The 26,114-nt window shown below is 41.1% G+C and overlaps 2 protein-coding genes across 6 annotated transcripts in view; both read left to right on the plus strand.

The window, feature by feature from the left end:
* The window catches only part of Mid2 (midline 2), a 109,363-nt gene extending 94,247 nt beyond the window's left edge, over window positions 1-15,116 (plus strand). For all 4 annotated transcript variants that reach the window (XM_028895146.1, XM_028895147.2, XM_028895143.2 and 1 more), the window contains exons 8-10: window positions 8,577-8,738; window positions 10,222-10,429; window positions 10,789-15,116. In XM_028895146.1, coding sequence (XP_028750979.1) covers window positions 8,577-8,738; window positions 10,222-10,429; window positions 10,789-11,191 — 773 coding nt within the window. In that variant the 3' untranslated portion in view covers window positions 11,192-15,116. The remainder of the gene's footprint in view (window positions 1-8,576; window positions 8,739-10,221; window positions 10,430-10,788) is intronic.
* Window positions 15,117-25,504: 10,388 nt separating this feature from the next.
* Vsig1 (V-set and immunoglobulin domain containing 1) overlaps window positions 25,505-26,114 on the plus strand; it is a 168,819-nt gene continuing 168,209 nt past the window's right edge. For both annotated transcript variants that reach the window (XM_037198914.1, XM_037198915.1), the window contains exon 1: window positions 25,505-25,590. The gene's annotated coding sequence lies outside the window, so the exon portion shown is untranslated. The remainder of the gene's footprint in view (window positions 25,591-26,114) is intronic.

Here is a 26,114-nt window from a genome sequence, read left to right on the forward strand (position 1 = left end):
CCCCAAAGGATAGATGAATTATGTCTTTTTTCCTCCTCTGAGACAAGGTCTCTTGTAGTTCAGGCTGGCCTTGATTTTGCTGTGTAGCAGAGAGTGACTGAGCTTCTGATTCTTCTGTCACTACTGCCTGAGTGCTAGGATGTACTACTACATCTGGCTTTATGTAGTACTGGAGAAGGACTCTAGGGCTTTCTTCATACTGGGCAAGCACTCGACCAACTCAGGTGCATCCCCAGTCAGCAATGGGTTATGTTTCTTGTGCATAAGCCACTTCCTTCTTTTTCTGTACCTTGTTTGGCAGCCACATTGACTACTGAATGTTCCCAAGCATATACTTAACTGAGAATCCTACATATGATAAGTTCTATCTGCATTCAACTCAAACTCATCACCTTTGAATGTATGCCTGTTACATTTTGTCTCGTTATCCTTGACTCTGCATCCTATCATGCCAGATCCTCTTAGATCTGGTTTCTACTTTTCAGTACATTTGATTTTCCTCTCAGCCTGACTTCTGTGCTTTCATAAATCAACCGAAAAGTTCAGCAGGACAGGAACAAAAGCAAAGCCTTGCAGCAAAAATTCAGATGGCAATGAGTAATTTTTTAAAAGATGAATCCTCCCTCTGCAGTTATAGCTGGCCTGGAACTCACTGTGTAGACAAGGCTGGCCTTGAATTCAGAGATTCCCTTTGATGGTTTTTTAGCGGTGCTCTTACCCTGCGAGGAAAAGTCACGAAACACAACAGAATCCATGAACAAGAGTTTTATCAAGACAAAGAGAAAGGGATAGATGTGATCGGGCCTGTGGAAGGACATGTGTGAGAAAGAAGGTGGGGGGGAACATGGGGCCTGCCTTTTAAGGGCCAGCTTACACCTGCACACACAGGCCCACATGGCTATTCCACTCATGGCATAGATCATGTGGTCACATCCATGTGATTACATGACCATGTAGCTATGGGGCATGGGTTACGCAGGACGTATGATCCGGAAATGACTAGATGGAGATGACTAAGTGTCCCGCCAGGCATGCACGGCCTTGGGGGCATGGTTAGAATTCCTATCACCCTTTCGTCTGCCCCCTAAGTACTGGGATTAAAGGCAATGGATAACCATTTTACTAGAAAGAAATATGAATGATTCTTCAGATTCCCAGTTCTATCAGTCAGGGAGGCCTGCTACTGTTGAATGAATTTCAGTGATTAGAGCTACTTTCTCTTGAGACTTTTTTTTCCCACATTATCTAGAAATTCCTTGCTTGCTTGCTTGCTTGCTCGCTTGCTTGCTTCCTTCCTTCCTCCCTTCTCTTTCTCTTCTTCCCCTTCCTCTTTTTTTTGTTGAGGCAGGGAACCCTGGTTAACCTGAGACTCACAGCAATCCTCCTGCCTCAGACTTCCAGAGTACAGGGATCATAGGCATATGTCCCCCTACCTGGTCAAAATTTCTTTCTTGTTGGTTGAAGTTAAGTCAAAAGAGGATGCTCTCCTTCCCTCTTAACTTTCCCCTTTATTTTGAGCTTTTCTACTGCCTCTTCTAAGATTTAAATGATCACAATTAATAAGGTTTCAGGCCGTACTCTCAGTTGAATGAGAATTCCAACAGGTGTTTATCTTCCTGGTTGCTACATTATCTTTCTGGTTCAGTGTTTTTTGCATTACAAGACCATTGGCCATAACTTCTGTCTGGTCAGGCAGTCTGTAGCACATTGCAGCAAAGACAGAACTTCATTACTTTTTCTTTCCACTGATGCAGTTGTCTCCACCACACATGTACACCTCACTTTAAACACATGTCTGTTAGATTTCCTTATTTGGGCATTTCCTTTTGAATGAGAAAGAGGTGTGCTTTCATTACCACAGTTCATCCAGTCTTACTGCTAACCGCAAAATCGTATATTTACCTTTATAAACTTAGGAATGGTAGCGAGGGAGATAGTTTAGCGGGTAAAGTGTGAGCCCCTGAGTTCAGTCCCCAGAACCTATGTAAATACATCTCAGCATGGTAGCACACCTGTAATCCCAGTGCTGGGGAGGTAGAAATGCATAGATCCCTAGAGCTTGCTGGCCAGACAACCTAGCCTACAGGATTAGTTCCAAGCCAGTGAGACTCTCCCTCAGAAAAAAAAAAAATAGATAGTGCCTGAGGAAGGACACCCAGGCTTATCTTCTGGTACACACACACACACACACACACACCACACACACACACAGATTACATAATTAAAGAAAAATTGTAATACCAGCACAAAGAACACCCTGTACTTTTTACCCATATTTGCTTGCTGATATTTTACTTTTTCATCTGTTACCATTATCTCTGTATTTGAAGAACCATTTGAGAATAATTTGCCTCCATCTCTTCTTTTCACCCCTAAATTCCTCAATGTAGATTTCCTATAAGGAAATGTCCTTTAAACTTGATTGTTTTTGTGTTTGACAATTTCATACATGTAAACAAGAATATTGTGATTGCTCTCTTCCTGACACCCTCTCTTATCTCACATTTCTATCAACCCCCCTCATCCTGATGAGGGCGTTTCTCAGAATGATAACTTTTGATTTTGTTTTGTGATGCATTTAATTTAATCAGAGCCATCTGTATGACCATTAGTTTGGAACTGGCCATCTAAGCCCTGTGCGGGCATTAGAGGGTATATGCCTTAAGGCAGTGATTATCTCTCTCCCTGAATCCATCAGTATCAAATAGTGAAGGGTAAGGCTCATGTACTCTTCCTCCATCCACGCCTGACTGGTGATAGGCCGATCCTTTTTATTTTGTTTCCGGATTTGTTTATTTAATGTATGTGAGTGTTAGCCTGAATATATCCTTTGCACCATCCCTGGTGTTCTGTGAGGCCAGAAGACGGCAAAAAAATCCCCTAGCACTGGGGCTACAGAAAGTCATGAGCTCCAAAGGGCCCATTCTTATGCAGACTCAGTGCAGGCATCCACACCTGCTGGGTTCTGATTACACTGGCTGGGTCTTGCCCAGAAGATGGTGAGTCACAGCTCTGCTCCCTATCTTCTGGCTCTTCGATTATTCCTGCCTCCTCTTCTCCAAAGTTCCCTAATCCTTTATACATCTGTCAACTTTAAGAAATTTAGTATCAGAAGCATGTGGACCTCTGTGCATTCAAGGTCAGCCGGGGCTACATAATGAGATTCTGTCTCAAAAAAAATATATATATAGCAACTACATAATACTTTCATATAACTCTCCATTTGTATTTCAGGTTTGACAATTAATTCAATAATATTCATTTTAATATATAAAGAGTCCAGCATTGATCTTGATAATCTAGGGTTTAGCGTTACATTTAATTATTGTATATTTGGCTTTCTTTAGCCTGGTAGACTTCCTCAGTCCTTCTTTGTCTTTGATAATCTTTGCCTGTAGTGGGTAGCCATTACTTCCAGATCAAAGCTGGAATGGCTACCCACTACATTTGCCTTTTAAAACAATGTCCATATTGATGGTGCACATCAATAATTCCAAGCAGGAGGATTACAGCTCAAGACCAGTCTAGGCTACATAGCACAACCCTGTTTCCTCTTACATTGTTTCTTAATTTGGATTTATCTGATGCTTCCTCACAGTTATATTCAGGTCATGCATTCATCACTGGAATAATGCATAGATGATAGAATATAACAATAACAGTGTACTTCTTAGGATATCATCTCTGGATGCATGCAATGTCCATTTACATTACATTCCTGGTGCTAATTCTGATTATCTGACCAATATGTTATCTGACATTTTAAAATTATGTATTTCTAGTTTACCCCTCGTCCCTGCCCCCACTACCAATAAGCAATCTGTGTAGTGATGCTTTAAAACCATAAAAAAATCCTGCTTCTTCATCAATCCCACCTCACACCACTCTTACCCCCGATTGGGCACCAATTGATGATTTTTGTTCTATACAGACTTTATATGATGATTGTGGAATGACAGTTCTCCAGCTGAGCATTCTCCCACACTTACAAATTGTCACTCAATTATTTTTCTGTGTAGCATAAGCCTCTCCCTATTTCATCTTTTTATTTATTCATCAGTAGAGACTTGTGGATGCATTTTCATCAATGATTTAGAATTCGTTAGTACCTTCATTTTTCTTGTGTAAATGTCCCAGATTTAGTCAGCAAGACCCTTTAAAGGCACCTCCAGGGTTTATGTGTTATTTTCCTATTCTTTTTGTGAGCATTTTGTTTTCGCTTTCTGGCCTAACAAAAAAATATTGCAGACTCATTTTTACTTTACTCTTCTCAAACCTTCAAGTCAGCTATTTTCCCAGGAGCCCTGGTTACTTTTTACAGGACAATTATATTAGAAACTAAAACCTTAGTCTCTCTCTCTCTCTCTCTCTCTCTCTCTCTCTCTTCTCTCTCTCTCTCTCTCACACACACACACACACACACCACACACACACACACACACACACACACACACTACACTTAATTGTTATTCTTCTGTTGCTGTGATAAACCACCATGACAAAGACAACCTACAGAAGAAGAGTTTATTTGGGCTCATGATTCCAGTGGCTTAGAGTCTATAACAGCATAACTAAGGTATGACAGCAGGAGCATCAGGCTGATAACTCACATCTTGAACTGAAACAGGAAGCAGAAAGACTAAACTATGAATGGCACATGGCTTTTAAAAGCCACAGTGACATACTTCTTCCAGCCATACCTCCTAAACTTAGCCACATAGTGCTACCAACTGGGGACCAAGTATTCAAGCATGTGAGCCTATTGGAAGCCACATATACATGTGTATATAATCTACATATGTGCACATCTATATGCAAATATGGAAGCATGTATAATTGCCTGTTAGTATCCATGTGGGTTTACATGACCTCTTGAGGATCCCAGAATCTGTCAAGGCTCAAATCCCTACATGGAATGTTGTAGTATTTATATATAATCTATATCTATCTTCCTGTATACTTTAAATTAGTTCTAGATTATTTATACTGCCTTGTAAAGTATAAATTCTGTAAATAGTTATTCTATTTTTAGGGAATAACATGAAAAAAAGACTGCACATGTTCAATACAGATATAATTTAGAAAATTATTTTTAGCCTCGGACGTCTTGGCACATGCAGGGAGGCTATGGCTGAGGTTGAAGGATCACGAATTTGAGGACAGTTTAGTCTATATAGGGAATTTTGGGCTAGCTTGGGCTACATGGTAAAGTCCTGTCTCAAATCTTTAAATCTGTAGTTTGTTGGACTGGAGAGACAGCTCAGTGATTAAGAAGACTATCTGTTTTTACTGAGGACCTAGAATAATTTTCCAGCACCCACACGGCAGCTCACACCTGTCTGTAACTCCAGTTTCACGGGCTTTGACATTCTCTTCTAGTCTCTGTGGGTACTGCATACACTTGGTGCACATATATAATATAGGCAAAACACCCATAAAATAAAAATAAATAAATCTTTTTTAAACACCTTAAAATCTATAGTTGATTGAATCCTTGTTTGCAGAACCCACAGATAAAGAGGGCTAATTGCACATATTTTAGAAGTCATATAGTGTTGACTGAGAGGCTTTTCCTGAGGAGTGCCCCCCCCCCACCTACCCACCCCAGAAAGGGAAATCACAACAGACAAAAGATTACTGAACCAAAGTTCAGCTTGCTGAACCAATGTAACTTATAAGAGTATGGGTAAACAGTTACTTGAAAAAGCAGGGATAGCTTAAAAAAGCAACTTTATCACTCAAAATCCCACCCCAACAAGGGTCATGGCTTTGGCAGTTTACAAGCCTGGAGTTCTGAGCACAGTTTGCAGGCAGTTCAATGCTCTCTCCCGTCACACCTTGGCTGGTCAAAGTCTCCTCCCCCAGTAGTTGCTTACTCACTCCTTTATAAAACTGGGGAAGGGCCTTAGAGCACCTTCCCAGTTCCGTTCTCCCAGAGGTGTGATGTTTTGTTCTCACAAGCCTCCTGCCCTCTCCTGGAGGGAACGTTTGAGTGAGGGAAAACTGCCAGACAACATGCCGCTGCAGCAAGATCACCCAGTTCTAATTCATCTCCACAAGTTAGTTCTTGCCTTCTCTCATTCCATATGTACGCTCTTTTCTCCACAGTAAGAATCTTGTGTCTCAACAACATCAGTGCATTTTGCTCAATCCTGTCGTGTGTCTAAAATACTTTTAGAATTGATTTGCTCAGGGGCTGAGGATGTAGTTGCCGGGAGGATCACTTAAACGGTCTCTCCTCAACTGTAATATTTATGGTCATTATTCCTTTAAGATGCAGTGGGTTTAATTTGTTTCAGTTTGCCTTTAGTTCCATCTGTGCTATTGTTGTTGTTGACTTATTTTTTTTAAAGATTTATTTATCTATTATGTATACAGTATTCTGCCTGCATGTGTCCCTGCAGGCCAGAAGAGGGCACCAGATCTCATTACAAGTGGTTGTGAGCCACCATGTGGTTGCTGGGAATTGAACTTAGGACCTCTGGAAGAGCAGTGGTGCTCTTAACCACTGAGCTATCTTTCCAGCCCTTGTTGTTGACTTAATTTTAACCTCTTGGATTAATGTGTATTTTTCAAATTTGAAATTAGAATTTATTGATTTAATTTTAATGAAAAATTCCTTAAAAGGGAAAATATGCAAAGAACTATACTCCGAGAATTATCCTTTTCTCTGACAACTCTTTTACCTTTGTTTTTTTCTAGGTTACTATAGTTATTGTTTTTGTAAATCCAAGAAAATGTAACATGATTTATTATTTACCTTTCCCTTGAAAATGCTATATAATATATATGGTCTTTTATAATTAGGGTTTTTCAGTTGACTATATTTCCTGGAAATCATTCTTAATCAGCTCATAGCATCCTCCTTGCTGTTTTTTTTTTTTTAGCAGCTACATGGTACATGGTACTTGACTGTAAAGAATATCTGTAGCTGCTTTATTGTATATATAATTTTTGGGAGACCCTATAGTTTCCTCTTTGAGATAAAAGTTCTTCTGTGATTTGTTGCTCATACTATCCAATGATAGTGCAGTTAGGCCAAAGCTTTGTTCTGGCCCTTATCCATTTTTCACAAGAGTCACTTACATCACAACCAATTCTTGTGCTACTTCTCTAGTACATCTTTTTGTCCCCCATTATGATTTTTGTTTTTGTTTGTGTATTGTTTGATGCTTTGAGATAGCCTTGGCTGAGCTTAGAAGTTGCTCTATAGCCAAGGCTGACCTTGAACTCCTGATCCTCCTGCTTCTCCATCTGAGGTGCTGGGATTAAAGGTGTGTACCACCATGCCCAGTTTATGTCTCACTTTCTAGTTCTAATTTAGGCCCTTCCTACCTACCTCAAATTAATTATGAATATCTTGATCAGATCCCGTGTAAGATACTTACAACATGATTTCTAATTTCTATTTTCACTAAACCCTTCATTAGAGCTGTATAAAAATGACTAAATTTGGTCCTTATTTTTCTTATCCTTTCCTGCCCATCTCCAAGTAGAAGTATGTTTTAAAATTGTATGCCAGTTGAGAAACAGATAACAGGAGAGAGAAGCAAAAAAAAAAAAAAAAATCAACAGAATAGAGTATCGGAATTCATTTTACTGAAAGCTAGCCAAATAATTGCTTTTAATTACATATGTTTCCTCCTGCTTAAATTAATATTTGTAATCTCAAGATTATCTTCAAAAGCAAAAGCATTCTTGAGATCCTTTTTCCTGCTTGGGAAGAAAAAAAAATCTTTTGGACAGTAACATAGTTGTGGAGCACATGACCCCGGAAGAATATGGGAATCAAGGCAGGAGGAGCTAACATGTGTCCTATCTGAGCCAGCAGACTGTGTCCTGCTTTGCCATACCATCTTGACTTCTTTTGGAGTCCAGCAAATTTGGAAAGTAAGGGTGCAGCTGAGGGTGGAAAAGCAGAGTACTATAACTCTGGGATTCTCACTATCTTACAGGGACAAAGGGCTATATATGGCCATTCACCCCCACCCCCACCACACACAGTGCACAGCTCACTGGTGTAGGATAAAAAGATCACAACAGGGTTCTACTTTGAGCACCATCTATGACGGTGGGCGAGTCACTTTCCTTCCATCCTGTTTGCCCTGTGAAATGAAGGAAATTCATGCCTAGGTGTCCTTTCTGCTCTGGGCTTTCATGTCATTGAGCTCTGTACAGGAGCTTTTCCATCCATGCAATACCAGACTGAGTTCGCACAGAAACAGACTTCAGTGGTAAAGATCCAGAGAGTTCATAACTTTGAGAATTCGACCATGTAGAATAGTGGCCATTCTTGTGTTCTTTGGCAGAAAAAATTATATAAATTAGCTTTGGTCAGTGGTTGCTAGATGCCAGAAGCCTGGCACAATTCTAAGTGTGTGGCAAATAAATAAATCATGAAAGCTTAAGTGCTGGTTCATCTCATTATATCTTTCAAGGCTCAGAAGAAAACAAAATGAATTCACATGGGTGGGTTATAATTGATTTTCAGTGTTTTTTGTTTTGTTTTGTTTTGAAATCCTGCTTTTTTTTTTTTAACCTATTGATCGATGCCTTTGTCTTTCCCTACTTCACAGGCCTGTATAATTCAGTGGATAGCTGGATGATTGTGCCCAACATTAAACAGAACCATTACACAGTGCATGGACTCCAGAGTGGGACACGCTACATCTTTATTGTGAAAGCCATAAATCAAGCGGGCAGCCGGAACAGCGAACCCACCAGACTAAAAACAAACAGTACGTTGTGAGATTCTAGGAGGAAAGACCCATTTTCCTCTCTGTGCCAGGGAGGACAGTTAGCCTGAGAGACTCCCATAGTAATGTGTAAGAGCAGTGGTACCGAGTGGAGGAGCTTTACTGCTGTGCTTTGTGTGTGGGATTTATTGGTGTCCATGGGTGTTTGTGGACTAAGATACATAGAATAGTGTGTGGCTTGGAAAGAAGTTAGAGAAGGTTTTTTCTATCTTCCATTCCTGTCTCCCAAGCTTGGGAGAAAAAAATTCAGTTAAAGAGCATTACTTATGGTGATCTACAAAGCTCTACCACAGAGAAGCCGTATCTCCTAGGAATGCTCTTGATCACAACTGATAGAGTCTCACAAATATTTCCAAGTAGCTTAAGTAAATAGTGGTTTTCCTTTATTTGCTTGTGTGTTTTTTTTTTTTTAACTGCCTGTCATACATAGCAAGAAGTCTGAGGGCAGCCTGTTCACGGCTAGTATAGCAGCCCTGAGATCTCATGGAAGGCTGGAGCTCCTTCTTTGTGCATTGGTTTATCATCAAGGCCACAAGATGGCCGGTGCAACTGCTGATGTCTTACTTCCCTCACAAGAGGAAGAAGGGAAAAGTTGGTAATCTTCTAATCCAGGAAACAGAAGCTTAACTGGAAATTTCTTCCAATCTGTTTGACTTGAGCTTCCTTCTTATTAGCTATCCCTAGCAGCAAGGAAGGCTGGAAGACTGAATGAGAGAGAGAGAAAAAAAAGAAATAGACACTGTATTAGTACACGGTGTCTGTCACAGAGGCATATTTTTTGTATACTAAAGCTCTTTCTATACCCAGCTCCTGGGCCTGGGACAGTGTTTTTATCATATGGTTATGAGTTTCTGCAGTGAAACTCATGTTATCTTTCATCATTGATGATGGAGCAGCCATTGCAACAAAGTTGCCTAATTATATGCACACCTCAATTTCAAGAACGCAAACTTCTCCTGTTGCTGAGCTCTTCTCAGTTTTTTTTCTTTTGTGAACAATTGTGTTATTAACAGAGACTTTCCTACCTCAGACATTGCAACACTCTTTAAAAATCTACCCAAATCCTAACCCATTCATTGAAACAAACCAAAGTACCAAGCATATTTGAGGATTTGAGATTTTCTGTGGTCCTTTTAATTTCATAATATATGAATTTACTAGCTCCCATTTGCTTAGAAATGGGCCTTCCAGGAAAGGACTCATATGAGAGACCCACATTTTTCACACAGAGGGAAAATAATGCCTGCATGAAGGTTATTTTAGGGGGAGTCACCTCTATTCTTAATTGCAAATTGTGTCATCTTGCCTACTTCCTTAATATAATCCAAAGTGCAGTTGATCTGCACTTACCCGTGGATCAACATCATATTGAGGCTCCTCTGCTAATGATGGTCTTGGATGGGGAAAGGCACAGTTCTTCAATGCTTGATCATGCTTTTTTCCCCTTTTCTTCTACTTTTTTCAGGCCAACCCTTTAAGCTAGATCCCAAAATGACTCACAAGAAGTTGAAGATATCCAATGATGGATTGCAGATGGAAAAGGATGAAAGCTCTCTGAAGAAAAGCCATACCCCAGAGAGATTTAGTGGAACAGGGTGTTATGGGGCAGCAGGAAATATATTCATTGACAGTGGCTGCCACTACTGGGAGGTGGTCATGGGTTCTTCAACATGGTGAGTGGATCTTTTCTTCTCTCATCTTCTCTGCTGTTAGGTTCCTAGGAGATTCAATTCTACAGGACAGCTAAAGAACCAAAAAGTCAAGGTTAAGAATTAGACGTTAAGAACAAGTCCTAGAAAACTTGGCCAGCTTTTAAAAAATAAAATCATGGGAAATATAGTGGGCTAGGAGATAAGAAGTGTTGTATCATTCTAATTGCTGGCTTTACAAGCTCTTGTGATATTATCATTATATATGTAAATGTAAACTTGTAAAGGAAGAAGCACATAGTGAGTCACTCTTAGGTCCTAAATAACATTTAACAGAATTCATATCATTCATAAATTCTTTTCTGTCTTCTCCACTGTCTCAGGTATGCAATTGGTATTGCCTACAAATCAGCTCCAAAGAATGAGTGGATTGGCAAGAATGCCTCTTCCTGGGTCTTCTCTCGATGCAATAGTAACTTCGTGGTGAGACATAACAACAAGGAAATGCTGGTGGATGTGCCCCCCCAGTTGAAGCGTCTAGGTGTCCTCTTAGATTATGACAACAACATGCTGTCTTTCTATGATCCAGCTAACTCTCTCCATCTCCATACTTTTGATGTGACCTTCATTCTTCCAGTTTGTCCAACATTCACAATCTGGAATAAATCCCTACTGATCCTGTCTGGCTTGCCTGCCCCAGATTTTATTGATTATCCTGAGAGGCAGGAATGCAACTGCAGGCCTCAAGAATCCCCCTATGTGTCTGGGATGAAAGCTTGCCATTAAGTGTCAAGAGGGCATGTGATTCACTGCCTCTCCAGTTCAGTACTTCTTCCCTTCTTAAGACTCCATTAGTGTTTCATATATGAGATACAAAATAAAGTTCATTGGGAGCACCCAAAATAACTAGATAGTGTAGACTTAATTTTTGTGCATTAAAGCTTATGTTTGAATTCATGTATTGAGTTACTCAGAACAAATTATCTGAATAGTCTGGGTTTATGCCATTGGGGAAGAATTATAGAGAATATCTCTGTCATCATTGGAGAATTAAAAATTCCCAATGATTTGGGAGTATAAATGACACTGGAAGGAATTAGCCTTTCTAGCAGTGGCTTGTTTGACCAGGTAAAATTTGCACAGTGTCAGATTATCACATATTTTATGTCACTTTTTAATAAACTAATAATCAAGGTGTTATGAGAATATCATACCTGTGTATATATAATATATAAAATGACTGAATTCATTTTATGAGCAAAATGACATAGATCATTTTATCTATTACATATATACAATGAACCTTAATTTGTTCATATAAATGAGAAATATATTGAAAAGGAAAATAAATTATACTGTCCATTCTTATTCCCTAGATGAAACATCACAGTAGACTGGCATTTTTCTCTTCTTTCCTTTTAGCTTTCTTTCCCCCTCTTGTCACACATACAAACACGTGCAATCATCAAGACACAGGAAGTGAGGAGCTCTTGGTTAGATTAGGAGAGATGTGTGGACAAGATTGCATAAGAGATGCTAATGCTACATTGAAAATTGATTCTGGTAGAAGTGTGCTGTGTAGCATAATTTCGTTGACATTATTTAATAGAGGAGATTTATTTGAATTATTAAAAATTGCCATAGAATATTTCAAAGAAATATAGTTTTGTTACTCTCAAATACATAGTTACTAGACTTAAGCTGGAAAATAGAGTTGCATAAGGGAGTTTCTTCAGAACTCACCTTATTCGATCAGTAAGAATAGTGTTACAGGTTCAACAACTATATGAATACAAATGTACTTGTATTTTCAGATGAAGCACTCCTGAAACACTATTTTACTCGATAGGATCCATACTCATTCTTTTGTGATTTTGTTTACATTATTCATTCACTTCATGACAAATAACATAAATCCCATCCTACTTTTCATCCGACTAGTTAAAAGAAATTGAGCTTCATGGTCTGTTATTTTACCAGTTATTTTGCAGAGATTGGAAACGCCAGAGAAATAGAGCCTTCCCCCAGGAGCAAAGTCCACTCTTGGTACTTGTAAAATGATTACCCCTGTGTAATTGTAATGTGACAGTAGTAGCCATTACCTGGATTGTATGTAGACTTGATGCAGTGTCAAATGTTTCCCTCTCGTTCTACCAGCATGGTGGATTCTTATTTATTAATTTGTTCAATGAACTATTAGATGCCACACTACTGCTGCAAGAGTGCACATATTACTAAAATACAGTCCTTGCTGTCAAATGACTCACTCTTATGTACAAGAGACAACATATCTCTGTAAATCCAACTTAATAACACTTATGGGTTGTTTGCTTATCTACCATGAAAAGCAAGATCAGTGCCGATATACAAAGAAGGCTCAGATTTATATGTCAAGTGGTGAAGTCAGTTTCTTTGGCTTTAAATATCATATGTACCTTATGGCTCATCAGGAAATGAGCAACCTCAGTAAAGCTCTGCAGTGCTGGTAACTAGCTTGTGGTATTAGAAAGCACCCAGCCTTGAGATTGAGATAGTTAGTTCTAGCTTCTCTGCCATAAACTAGCAGTGTGACCTCAGGAAAGCATTTCTCCAAGCCTGTTTCCTCTTCTGTAAAATGATTCCTATTTTATAAGGCTGGTGTAAAAGTTTAACAAGGTAGTGTGTATCAGTTGCCTAGCACAGCACCTGGCATTCACTATGTGTGCCACCATCATTCATCTTTTCCCCAATATGATTCATTTATTTTTTTGTGCCCTTTTAAGTTTTAGTTCTAGGAACAAAGCTTTATTCCCTATTCTATATTTGACTGCAGCCTGGGACTGCCTTTTCTTGTCCCTTCTTCCCTCAGTTAACTAGCAACCTCCCAAACTAGCTTATGTGATCCTCTGTGGCACTCCTCTGGCACACTGAGCACCCCCTCTCAGCAATAATCACATTGTATGGTAGTATTTTTCAGGATGTCATTTTTCTGAATGCCATCCTCAGCAGACCCATTTTAGATCCACCCTTAGTGATTTCTTCCTTAAAACAATGGATTCTTGGCCCCTACTCCTGATATAATTAATTAGACTGTCTGGAAACATAAATAAACTTACATTTGTGACAGGCTTCTCAGGTTATTCTGATTCACACAAAAGTTTAATGTATAATAATTATCTTCCCGACTAGAGTGGGAATACCTTGAGGGTAAGGACTGTGGTTTTTGTTGTTGTTGTATTTTTAATACCTAGCACAGTGTCTGGAACAAAGTAGTTGCCTGGCTAATGTTTCTTAAAAGAATGTATGAATGAACAAATGAATAATCAAAATTGCTCTGTTTGACTGTGATGTCCATTAGTGGTATTTGTTATTCTTGGGCAAGTTGGTTACTTATTTAGTCTGTATTGATATTAGTTTGTAAATGTACCAGGGCTCATACATACAAATGAACATTGTTCCAAATTGGCAGTTATCATGGAGAATTGTCTTTGGAGCATGTGGTACCATTCTCCCAATAACATTTCATGTTTTCATGAACTTCAATGAACTTTGTTGTTCTTTGAAGGTAGATTAAGTTTTCATTATAGGAAGAGTTAAGCCTACTGAAATAGGCTACTGAAATATAAACTGGGAAATTCAATAGGGTTTGTGGTAAGCAATGAAGCTTGACTCTGAAATCCCAACTTCTGAGGCACATAATTGAAATGCCTTCCAAGAAACAACATGGTGGCAGATCACTCAGAGGGCTATGATGGGTTTCAGATATTTACTTCAGTAAACTTAAGGACTTTCATAAAATACTGGCAATGGCAGGGTCCAGAGGCTACCTCTAGCTAAAGCCAGTTGCACAAACGGAACATGACCTACATTTAACATCTTCAAGAAATGTGATTCCATAAACGTGGTTGTTGTTGCTTTACTTGATCTAACTATTCAGAACTTTTTCTCCTAGAAAATTATTTTCTGTCTGCAATTTATGCTTGTTTCCACTTTTTATATTGTCTTGTTGAAGAAAGCACAAAATAAAGCTAAGCTTGTTTTGAGAATACGAAAGAAATTTTAATGCCACATTGATGTTCTTGCTACTTGTAAGAGTAACTGCATCTGGCTGTGTTTTTATTATGTAATTCCATTGTGTGTCTTTGGATGCAGTGAAGTTCATATTGCAACAAAATCACTTATACATGCTTTTCAGCTCAAGCATTCTAGGTGAATTCTCTCAGCTTTCATGGTTTACATATTTGTATATGACTACCTGGATGGATCAATTCATGGATGGACTTTTAAATAAGCTCAGATGCTGAAACCCCTTCTTTCAAGGAATGGAGAATGTGAGGCAGGTAGACATTAACCACTCTCGCAATTATTTGTAGCTCCTGAAGCCAATTCTAGCCTGAGAGCCATTGGGCTGTATTTGGCTGTGCATTACAAGTTGGCCAGATTTATTGCCATCAGGTCAGACAAAACTGCCTTTTATGGTGTGGTCTGCCAGCGTCAGAAATATGCTGTGTTACTGTTATTGGCTAGAATATTTATTAGATTATTGTTGGACTATTTTTTATCAAATGCTTTACCCCAGGCTTGTTTGTACTGGGAGCTCTGGACGAATAGTGTCTCTCCTAGTAACAGAAAAATGAGCATCTGTGGATTACACAGTTTCACCCCTCTCTAAAGATCCCAACCCATCCAAAATGCTATATTATGAATTAAATAAATATATATGTATTCATGAGTTGTTGGTTGTCTCTCATTGGAGTTTAATTGGGGAAAAGACTAAGTGGAAGATGGTCATGTGTTGCCAGAATTTGGTAAGTCGCTCAGGGAGGGGTGTGTGTGCACACCAACAATTGTGTAACTGGTAGAGATCTCAGCAAGTACAATCTAGGAGGTTTTAAATTTGAGGTCCAATCATGAAGACTTTGGTTTTAGGAGAAGGATATAGTCAAAACATCTAAAGAGATGAAGGTCCAAGGTCTAAGGGAACATGATTCATCTAGCTTCAGATACTGTAGCAGAAGGCAAGAATTTAACAATTAACCTCCTACTGCTAGAATCTATTAGTTAAGACCAGAACATGATCACAATTGAGATGACTGACTTACTGTTAAACATCTGGCCTGTAGGAGGACCTGGGAGAGTTAAAAGATTCATTGGGCCTGGATTGAACATATCCTATTCAAAGTTGCCACTGAGCTGAGACTAAGGGGTCATGTAACATGGAGTGAACTAGTTAAGGAAGTAGAGAAATGGCTTGAAGAAAGTGGTCAGACCAAGGATGCATAGCTCAAAGGCAAGTGAATTAATACACAAGACAAGAACTTGAAGCACTACAGGTTTTGTTGTTCAGCTTTCTACAGCTCCACATTAGAATGCCAAAATGTTGTTTTTTACTTTTTAGTCTTTGCTCTTTTGCTCTTTTGGGGGGCCAACCACCCAGCTCCCAAATAAATCACACATGGAGGCATATTATTACTTATAAGTGACTAGCCTTAGCTTGGCTTGTTTCTTGCCAAGCTTTTCTTAACTTAAAATTATTCCATCTACCCTTTGCCTTTGGGCTTTTCCCTTTTCTTATTTCTATATATCTTACTTTTACTCTTAATTCCTGGCTCGCTGGTTGTGTGGCTGGGTGGCTGGCCCCTAGCATCCTCCTCTCTTCTCTTGCTCCTTCTTCTTTTTCTGTCCTCCTAGATTTCTTCTTCTATTTATTCTCTCTTCCTGCAAGTCCTACCTATCCTTTCTCCTGCCTTGCTATTGGCCACTCAGATTTTTATTAGACCATCAGGTGTTTTAGACAGGCACAGTAACACAGCTTCACAGAGTTAAACAAAAGCAGCATAAAAGAATGTAACGCATCTTTGCATCATTAAAGTAAATGTTCCATACCATAAACAAATGTAACATACCTTAAAATAATATTCCACAACATCAAAGTGCTTAGCATGGGTCAGGCACAGTCTGAGAAATCCATCAACGAGAAGTCTTGGTCTAGATTATAAATTTCATGAGGGCTAGGACTGTGTTTCTTATATTTGTTGCTGAGCTTCAGCACCTGATACATAGACACTACCAATACATAATTTGTTGAATAGATGAATGAATGAATGAATGAATAAATGAATGAATGAACAATGTGAACAATAACTTAAACTAGTGCCTAGACCAAGACTCTTGCTTCTGCTATGTAAGAAATGTAGAAGTTCAGAGAAAAGTCTATATAGAGGAAGGTGGTACACAGGACAGGTAGGTTGCCCTTCCAAATGACCTAGGAAGTGGAATATTTTTGGCAATTTCTTATACAGATATGGAAATCTGTCAAACAGATGATCTGAAATTTAAAATGGAATTATGCTAAACCAGTATTTGTATCTTATAGTTAGTGAGTTAAGGAGGATGGGAGGAGAGGTCTTAACAGGAAATCTCAAAAATAATGATGGTACAAATAGCGAGACATGATGATACCTGTAATTCCAGCACTCTGAAAGGCCGAGGCAAGCAGATATAGAGTTCTAAACCAGCCTGGGCAATACAGGGAGATTGTCTCAAAACAAACAAAACACAACAACAACAACAAAACAAACAAAAAACCACATGTACAGGTGCTGGAGACATGAGTCAGCCCTTAAGAGCACTTCCTGCTATTCCAGAAGACCCTGGTTCAATTCTCAGCAACTACATGGCAGCTCACACCTGTCTGTAACTCTAGTTCCAGAGGATCTGATACCCTCACACAGACATACATGTAGGCAAAACACCAATGCACATAAATTAAAAATAAAAGATAAAACATGTGTAAATATGTGGAGAAGATAGATACAGGTGCTCTGAGTAAAATAAAATATGTGGAGGATTATTACCCTAAAAAAGAATCTTAGGGTGTTCATAAAGTAACAGTAACATTGTCTACCTCTATGTTGAATCCATTGTATTCTTGATGATTGTACCCAATATCTAACATTCTTGGTGGATTAGACTTATATAATTATATTCACTAAATTTTAATTAATGGAAATCCATACTGTTAAGATAAGAAGAGACCTTGAAATAATCTGTATAAAGGTGGGCATGGTCAGGGCCATGCCTTTGTTAGTGGCCTGCACTGTTATTTGGGACCATGATATTGTCTGTGCCAGGCCTGCTGCCTAGGGCCATGTCTGGGTCCATGGCCCAGCAGCAGCCAGGGTCTGAGTTGATGTTCATGGCTCCTGTTATCACTGAGGGCTGTGGGGATGCCCAGGGTCTGGATAGTCACCTGAGACCATATTGGTGTCCCAGGGCCTTGCTTCTGCCAGAGTCATACTGATCTGGGTGGCCTGTGATGCCACCAGGCCATGGTGACATCCAGGACCTGAGCTGATGCTGAGAGCCATATCTGGGTTCCTGCTGCAGCTGGAGTCTGTGATGATGTCCATGGCCTGTGTTACCACAAGGGATCATATGAAGTATGAATGTTGAAATTTGAGGGCAGTGCTGAGCCGGCTCCACTCCTCACTGGCCCTGGGATAGCTGGCTCTGCCCGTCGATGGACACTGCAGCAGGAGAGCTGGCCAAATCCTACATGAGAGAGGTAGTCCTGGCACTTACTCGGGAGAGATGGCCCTACCCCTCATCATGGATGTGGGAGAGCTGGCCCTGATGGCATGGGCCTAGGAGAGCTGGCTCTGCCCCTCAACTGAGGGGGGGCAGTTCCGGTAGCCCAGACCAATCAGCTCAGCTACCACTCAGACTCACACTCTGGGCCTTGGGTTGGTGTAGATGGAGTTTTCTCTGGTCCCTCCCAGGCCCGCAGGTGCTCAGACCCAAATAAACACACAGAGACTTATATTACTTATAAACTGTTTGGCCGTGGCAGGCTCCTTGCTATCCAATTCTTATATCTTAAATTAACCCATTTCTATTAATCTATAAGTTGCCATGTGGCTTGTGGCTTACCAGTACCTTACATCTTACTTCTCATGGTGGCAGCAGCTGGCAGTGTTTACTGACTCAGCCTTCACTTCCCAGAATTCTCTTCTCTGCTTGTCCTGCCTGTACTTTACTTTCTGCCTGGCTACCGGCCAATCAGCATTTTATTTATCAATAAATCAGAGCAACACATTCACAGCATACAGAAAATCCCACAGCAGGTTGGCCCACTCCAACATCCACCCCATCTATGACCTGCTGGAGTGCGTGAAGGGATTGGTCCTACAGAACAATAACCACAGGATCTCCATGACTCAGGGCAACAGCAGGATGTCTGAGAGGAGTTTCAGTGAGGGTCCAGTAATGATGATGTGCCAGAGGACTTGAACCAGACCAATGACTCATTGTAATGAACATTTGCAGGTGGGGATGATTGGACAAAAGGGTGTAGCTGTGTGACACACCACAGGTCCCAATGCCACTAGGATGAATGAAGAGGGGTTGGAAAGATGGAGCCGTGAGGTGGGTTTTTGTTTTGTATTGTTTTTAATTAATTTGGGGGAGTTTCTTTGGGGAGGATACTACAGGGTAAGATGTGAATATTAAGGGACTGGGAGGTAAGCAGGATTGGGGTGCATGATGTGAAATTCCCAAAAAATTAATAAAGATTTATGCTATTTTTAAAATGCTAGTCATGGTGAGACACACCTGTAATATCAACATTTGGGGATACTGAGTCAAGAGACTCATGAGTTTGAGCTAAGTCTGGCCTAGATAGTGACACATTGCCTAAAAATTAAATTTATCCATGGGCAGGTCAAGGTGGCTTAATGGGTAAAGATGCATGTCATCAAGACTAAGGACCTGCCTTCAGTCCCTGGGACTCACATGGTGGAAGGACAGAACAGAATCCTACAACTTGTCTCTCTCTCTCTCTCTCTCTCTCTCTCTCTCTCTCTCTCTCTCTCTCTCTCTCTCTCTCACACACACACACACACACACACACACACACAAATTGTGATAAAAATTTTATTTTAAAAAATTATTCATGCAGAAGCTGGAGAGATTCCTCAGTTAAGAGCATTTGCTGCTCTTCTAGAGGAACAGAGTTCAGATCCCAGTACCCATGTCAGGCAGCTCACAATGGGATCTGACACTGCCTTCTGTCCTCCATGGGCACCTTCACACTCAACTCTGTATCTCTGTCTCTCTGTCTCTGTCTCTGCTCTCTCTTTCACACACACACACACACACACACACACACACACACACACACACACACAGTGTAAATAAATATTATTCATGCAATACAATTTATACTTGAAAACCTAAGAACCAGATTTGGCCTCTGTGATTACTGACCTTGGAACTGAATCTTTCAGGCCCTCAATTTAGGTATATTTGAATATTCCTTTAGTTCTCAGTCCATTCCAAACTGCTGTTCTGTAAGGACTGGCAATAATGAAAGGACAGATGTGAAGATCAGCAGAAGGGAAGGAGAACAAAAATTCCTTAGCAGACCCTGACTTTACTGCCTTTTGCTTCCTGTGGCTCCCACCTTTACCTCAGGAAAATCAAAGCTCTATAGAAGAAAGGCTTTACTCCATTATTCTGCCATCCTTGCACTTCTGAGTAGGCCCTGCAGGCAAACTTGGCCCACAGCTAGTCTGACTCTTAGAAGAATGCCTATGATTCTCTTCCCAGAGCACAGTAGAATGGGAGTCTGGGAGGGACTACTTCAAGGCTATATTGCATTTGGCCCCTTCTCTCCATGGGAAAGCTATCATAAGTTTCACTTTGCCTCCAATTACATTGGTTCTGATGGGAGCCAGGCTTTCTAATAATTTTCTTCAGCATAGATCCTAGAATATAAAGCCAATCATAGTGTAAGGAGACTTGGCTTCTGAGTAATGGAACATTCTACAACATATGTAGACATCCTCAGGCCTTTTGTGGGGAGAGCATTCTTCTTGGTATTTGGACTACCAGAAACTATACTTTTAAACTTCTGTTTCCCTTCACTGAATCTAAAAACTCATTCATTGTATCTTTACCATTGCATCAGTCAGGCCTTGGACTTAGGCTTGCTTTGTGTATTTGACAGCTGCGTGCTATAAATTTCCCATTTTTGGTACATTGTAGCATCTTCCTTTATTCTTGAAGGAGCTGAATTGAACAAAAAGATGTAAATTATAAGGGTATGTTTCCTGACAGTTTACATCACAGGGAAAGTTCCATTTCCTGGGCTTTCTAACCTAGCTGGAGAAGTAACAGATCCCCTCTGCAGTGTGATATGAGGCCAGCTTCACAGACAGCAGAGTTTGCCTCTATATTCTATCATCTGAAAGATCCTTTTTTGAAAATATGTCTACTATAAGCCTGTACCACATTACCAGATGAATGATTGATTGATTGATTATTTACTATTTTTTTCAGGCTGATTTCAAGATCCCAAGTACTGAGATGACAGGCATGTGCCACCACATCTGGCTTAAGCTGGCCCTTTAAAACCTGAAAATTCAAAATTTCCTGCCTCTCCGTGTCACCCCTTAATTATATGATGAATTATCTTTAGAAGGTCCTTTATAATATTTTCTTGGTTATTGAGAAGGAAGAATATAGTCAATAAGAATATTTTTTACCTTTCTCACTGTTGTGATAAAATACCTAATAAAAGTAACTCAGGAAAGGGCTTCTTCTGACACACCACTTGAAGGCATAGTCTACAATGGTGGGGAGTTATTCCAGCAGAATTTGGAGGCAGTTGATTGTTGTTGGTTGTTTTTGCTCTTTTTGGGGGGCCCACGAGCCAGCTCCCATATAAATCACACACAGAGGCTTATCTTACTTATAAATGCTCAGTCTTAGCTTGGCTTAGTTTTGAGCCAGCTTTCCTTAACTTAAATTATCCTGTCTACCTTTTGCCTCTGGTCTTTTCCCATTCTCTTACTTCTGAAAAATCTTACTCTTTTTTTTTTTTTTTTTTTTTTTGGTTTTTCGAGGCAGGGTTTCTCTGTGTAGCTTTGCGCCTTTCCTGGAACTCACTTGGTAGTCCAGGCTGGCCTCGAACTCACAGAGATCCGCCTGGCTCTGCCTCCTGAGTGCTGGGATTAAAGGCGTGCGCCACCACCGCCCGGCTGAAAATCTTACTCTTACTCTGTAACTTGCTGTGTAGCTGGCTGGCTGGCCCCTGGAATCCTCCTCCTTCTCTGGTTCTCTTTTTTTTTTTCTTTTTCACATTTCTCCTTCTATATATTCTCTCTGCCTGCCAGCCCTGCCTATCCTTTTTCCTGCCTCACTATTGGCCGTTCAGTCTTTATTAGACCATCAGGTGTTTCAGACAGACACAGTAACAGAGCTTCACAGAGTTAAACAAATGTAACATAAAAGAATGCAACACACCTTAAAATAGTATTCTCCAACAGTTGGTACCATTTCATCTCCAATGAGAAAGCAGAAAGATAAAAGCTGTCCTCAGCTAGCCTTCTCCTTTTGATTCAGTCTGAGACCCCAGCATACTACAGAATGGTGCTGCCCAGATTTGTGTTGATACTTCCCACTTCAATTGACTCCATCTAGGAACTTCCATAGACATGCCCAGATGTTTGTGATTCTAGATCCCGTTGACAACATTAATACATACAGTAGAGATATATAATTTGCCAACATCCTTCCATTAGCACATTATTGGTGACTAATTTATCAATCCTTCTAATTGTTCCCTGAATTTAAAGAGCCCAGTTTTCAATAACAATGTTAAGAAGACATTGTGGGAGTGTGGGGCCAGAAGTAAGGGCCTGATAGAGATTACATATGTGGGCATGCTAAAGCTACCAAAAACAAACTTTGAAATGGACAGGGTGGCCTACTTGTCAGTTTGCTGATCAGGTTCTATTCTAATTTTACTTAGCAACATTTTCCAAGAATCTACTTTGCACAAGTCTCTATATCTTGGTAAGTGTTTCTACTTTCATCTGTGTGTGTCTAAGAAATATTTCCTTTCTCAATTACCAATAACTCATCAAATTCAGAGATTTAAAATTATATGGGGTAATTATTAAATTGCACACTCTATTATAAATATCAGCAATATTTTTCATCTTGGTATCTCGCCCCCCAGTAATGAAGAGAATGCTAGGAACATAATGGGGAGTAAAAATTTTAAATATAAGTTCTCTATTGATTCCTTGGATATTCCACATCATACACCCCAATTCCACCCACCTCCCAGTTCCTTCATATCTGCCCTTCACTCTTGCAGAAAGGAAAGAAAATTAAAAAATTAAAACCAAATCAAAACAAACAAAAACCCACCTTGCTCCTCCATCTTTCCTGCCCCTTAACACTTCCCCATTCATCCCAATGGCATTGGGAGCCAAGCCGCATCATGCAACATACTCTCCTGTCCCATCAGCTTTACTTGCAAATGTTCATTGCAATGAGTCGTCTGGTTCAAGGCCTTTGAGACACCATCATCACTGGACCCTCACTGAAACTCCTATCAGATATTCTGCTGTTGCTCTAACTCATGGAGGTCCTGCTTGTTATCCTCCCACAGGACCTGTCCTTTCACACACTCCAGCGGTCATAGATGGGGTAAATGTTAGGGTGGGCCAACCTAAGGCCCTGGATAGTGGGCCTGGGTAGTAGCTAAGCTGGTCAGACCCTACCACTGGGCCTGCCCTCTCAGGTGAAGGGTAGAGCCAGCTCTGCTAGGCCCATGCCATCAGGGTCAGTTCTCCCATGCCTGTATTGAGGGGTGGGGCCATCTCTCCTGAGTGCAAGAGGCCAGCTCTCTGGGTCCAAGTCATTGCAATCACCTCTTCTGTGAGGGTGAGGGACAGCTCTCTTGCTGGAATGTCCAGTGAGGGACAGGGCCAGCTGTCCCAGGGCCAGAGAAGAGCAGAGACAACTCAGCCTGACCCTCAGATTTCATCATGCATGGTTCTTATGGCCCCTTGTGGTAACATGGGCCACAGACATCAACACAGACCCCAGCTCCAGCAGGACATGGACCCAGACATGGCCCTCGGCAGCAGCTCAGACCTCTGCAGAAGCTCAAGTTACCCAGATCAGTATGGCCCCAGTGGCAGCATGGCTCTTGAACAACATGGTTTCAGGTGGCTGACCAGACCCTAGGCATCCGCAGGGCCCTATGTGGTAACAGTGTAGGATCTGAGGAAACGCTGAAGGAAGACCTAGACTCAAATAGCATGCAAGAATAAAGAGCTTTTATTATACCAGCATGCATGTGGGGTCATTCACCTGTACAAAATGGCAAGGACCCAAGAGGGATGTCGCAAGCTCCTTTTAAGCACAGCTAAGGGGAGTTTCAGGGTCAGTTTCCTAATTGGTTAATCAGGCAGTGGTTACATTAGTATATTTTTATTGGCTGAAGTCTAGTTTTATTATTTTTGGACACATCTGCACAAGCTTGGACATGACTCAGAAGGGGCTGCTGGGTTTGTCTTGAGATTCTGTGAGGCTGACTTAGACCCTTTGTGTTTTCTTTTCTTCCTCCACCCTGAATGTAAGGGCCTTGTAGATAGACGCCCTTTGTTGGGAAAGACCTCTATTTGTCCTCAGAGAACTGGAATCTAAGTTCATTTGTGAAAGGGGGAGAGTTTAACCCCTTCAACAGGAACCACAGATGTCAACTCAGACCCTAACTTCTGTAGGGCCATGGGCCCAGAGACGGCCCTCGCAGCAGCTCATGCCTGGATGACACAATGACCCAGATGGCAGCACAGACCACTCATATCAGCATGGTCCCAGGGGCAGCATGGTTCTTGGACACCAACATGGCCCCATGTGGAAGCCCAGAGCCTGAGCATCCACATGGCCTTCGACGTAGAGGAGCCATGTATATCAACACAGACCCTGGCCACAGTAAATGTTTCCTAAATGACCAGACCAAACCAGTGTATGTTTGTATGTTGTGCGCAACAATTATAAGAAGACCACTTTGATCCTCCATGCCTGGAAATTCATAGAGAAAGAGCCATTCACACTATCTATCATGCCATATATGTTGCCCAGCTATGTATGGTGCAACTTCACTGACACTCTGGGACTGATTCTGTTCCTATGGAGGGGGATATGAAGGACCCTTGCTTTTTCTGCTATCCCATTGAATGAAGGTGGCCTTTCCAAAAATCAACCTCTGTCTGTCTGTCTGTCTCTGTCTGTCTGTCTCTCTCCCACTCTCCCTCTTTCACACACACACACACTTTATCAAAACTTTAGACAACAGCTTCATATTTGGTAGTCATTCAGGCTACTAACAAGCCATTAAATCCTGTTGTAGAATATTATTTTAAGATGTGTCATATTTGTTTATGCTGGAACATTTGTTTATTGATACAAAGATGTGTTGCATTCTTTTATGCTGCATTTGTTTAACTCTGTGAAGCTGTGTGACTTTGCCTGTCTAAAACACCTGATGGTCTAGTAAAGAGCTGAACAGCCAATTTTGAGGCAGAGAGAATAAATAGAAGGAGAAATCTGGGAGGAAAAGAAAAAAGAGCAAGAGAACAAGGAGAGGAGGATGCTAGGGACCAGCCACCTAACCAGCAAGGGAGTAAGAAAGGAAGATATACAAAGTAGAGAAAGGTAAAAGCCCAGAGGCAAAAGGTAGATGAGATATTTTAAGAAAAGCTGGCTAGAAAAAAAACAAGCTAGGACCAGGCATTTCTAATAATAAGCCTCTGTGTGTGATTTATCTGGGAGCTGGGTGGCAGGCCCCCAAAAGAGCTAAGAGTAAAAAACCAAACAACTACATTTTGCTGCCCAAAGTGGGGCTAGAGTAAAAGAGAAACCAACAACACTTTAAGATGTGGCGGTTCATTTAATCCACCCAGTACTCACATGCCACGAAGTTTATTAAGGCCTCCATAGAACAGGAAGGCCCTGTGCCCAGATCAGCAGATTCCTGCCTTGCTAACTGCCCTCAAGGGTTTTAGCCTTAGCTACCCCTAGTATGGGGTAATCAAGTTTAAGGCCCAACACTGAGAAAATGGTCTAGTCCAGTTGCTTCTGGAATCCTGGTTGAGTAGGTGGATTTCCAAGATAGTCACAAGACACTTTTTTGATCAAAGGCACAGCTTTCCTACTCTCTGAGTCCTCCCATTCCCTTCCTCTCCGTAGTGCCTTCTCAACTTTTTATCCAGGCACCTCCCTCTGGACCGCCTCCTTTCAGAGTCATTTCCCCTATCCCCGCCCCAGCCCGTGGCTCCCACGCGGTCCGAATCCCTTTGCTGCTGGCAGAAGTAAAAGAAGAGCAGACTGGCTTTGCAAACCGGGTGAGTCCTTTCTCCCGAGCGGTTGAGCAAAGCCTCCCCTGCTTTTCCTGGGTTCAGACAGCCAGGAGATAGAGTAGGCCAAGCGGCTAGCGACCTTAGGCCGAGCGGCTGGCGACCCTATCTCCTGATGGCCGCGGCCCATGGGAGGTACCACCTCTCTAACCCTGGGACTCAGCAGCAGTCCTGGCAGAAGTTCCTTGGGGCTGAGGGACTGCCGGTTCCCGCTGTGTGCGCTTGGCGTGCGCGGGCTGGCTCTGCCTTTGGAGCAGGAGGGCTAGTTGGTCAGGTCAGCCTCAAAAGTTTGCTGTTGGTAGGGAGGACAAAAGGTTCTAGACAGGCACGGGGGATAAGCGTGTGAGGGGTACAAAATTGTGTACTGTGTACGTGGCGAGCCGCCGTTAAGGTGAGCCCACCACTACTCAGTTAATTTTTTTTTTTAAATTTATTCCAGATAGCTGGGACTAAACCCAGGTATTCCGGATTTAAGTGTAGCCCCGAGCATTTTGAGCAAGGGGCCTTTAAAG

The sequence above is a fragment of the Peromyscus leucopus genome, chromosome X (genome assembly GCF_004664715.2).
Source record: "Peromyscus leucopus breed LL Stock chromosome X, UCI_PerLeu_2.1, whole genome shotgun sequence".
In the NCBI taxonomy this organism is placed as follows: Eukaryota; Metazoa; Chordata; class Mammalia; order Rodentia; family Cricetidae; genus Peromyscus; species Peromyscus leucopus.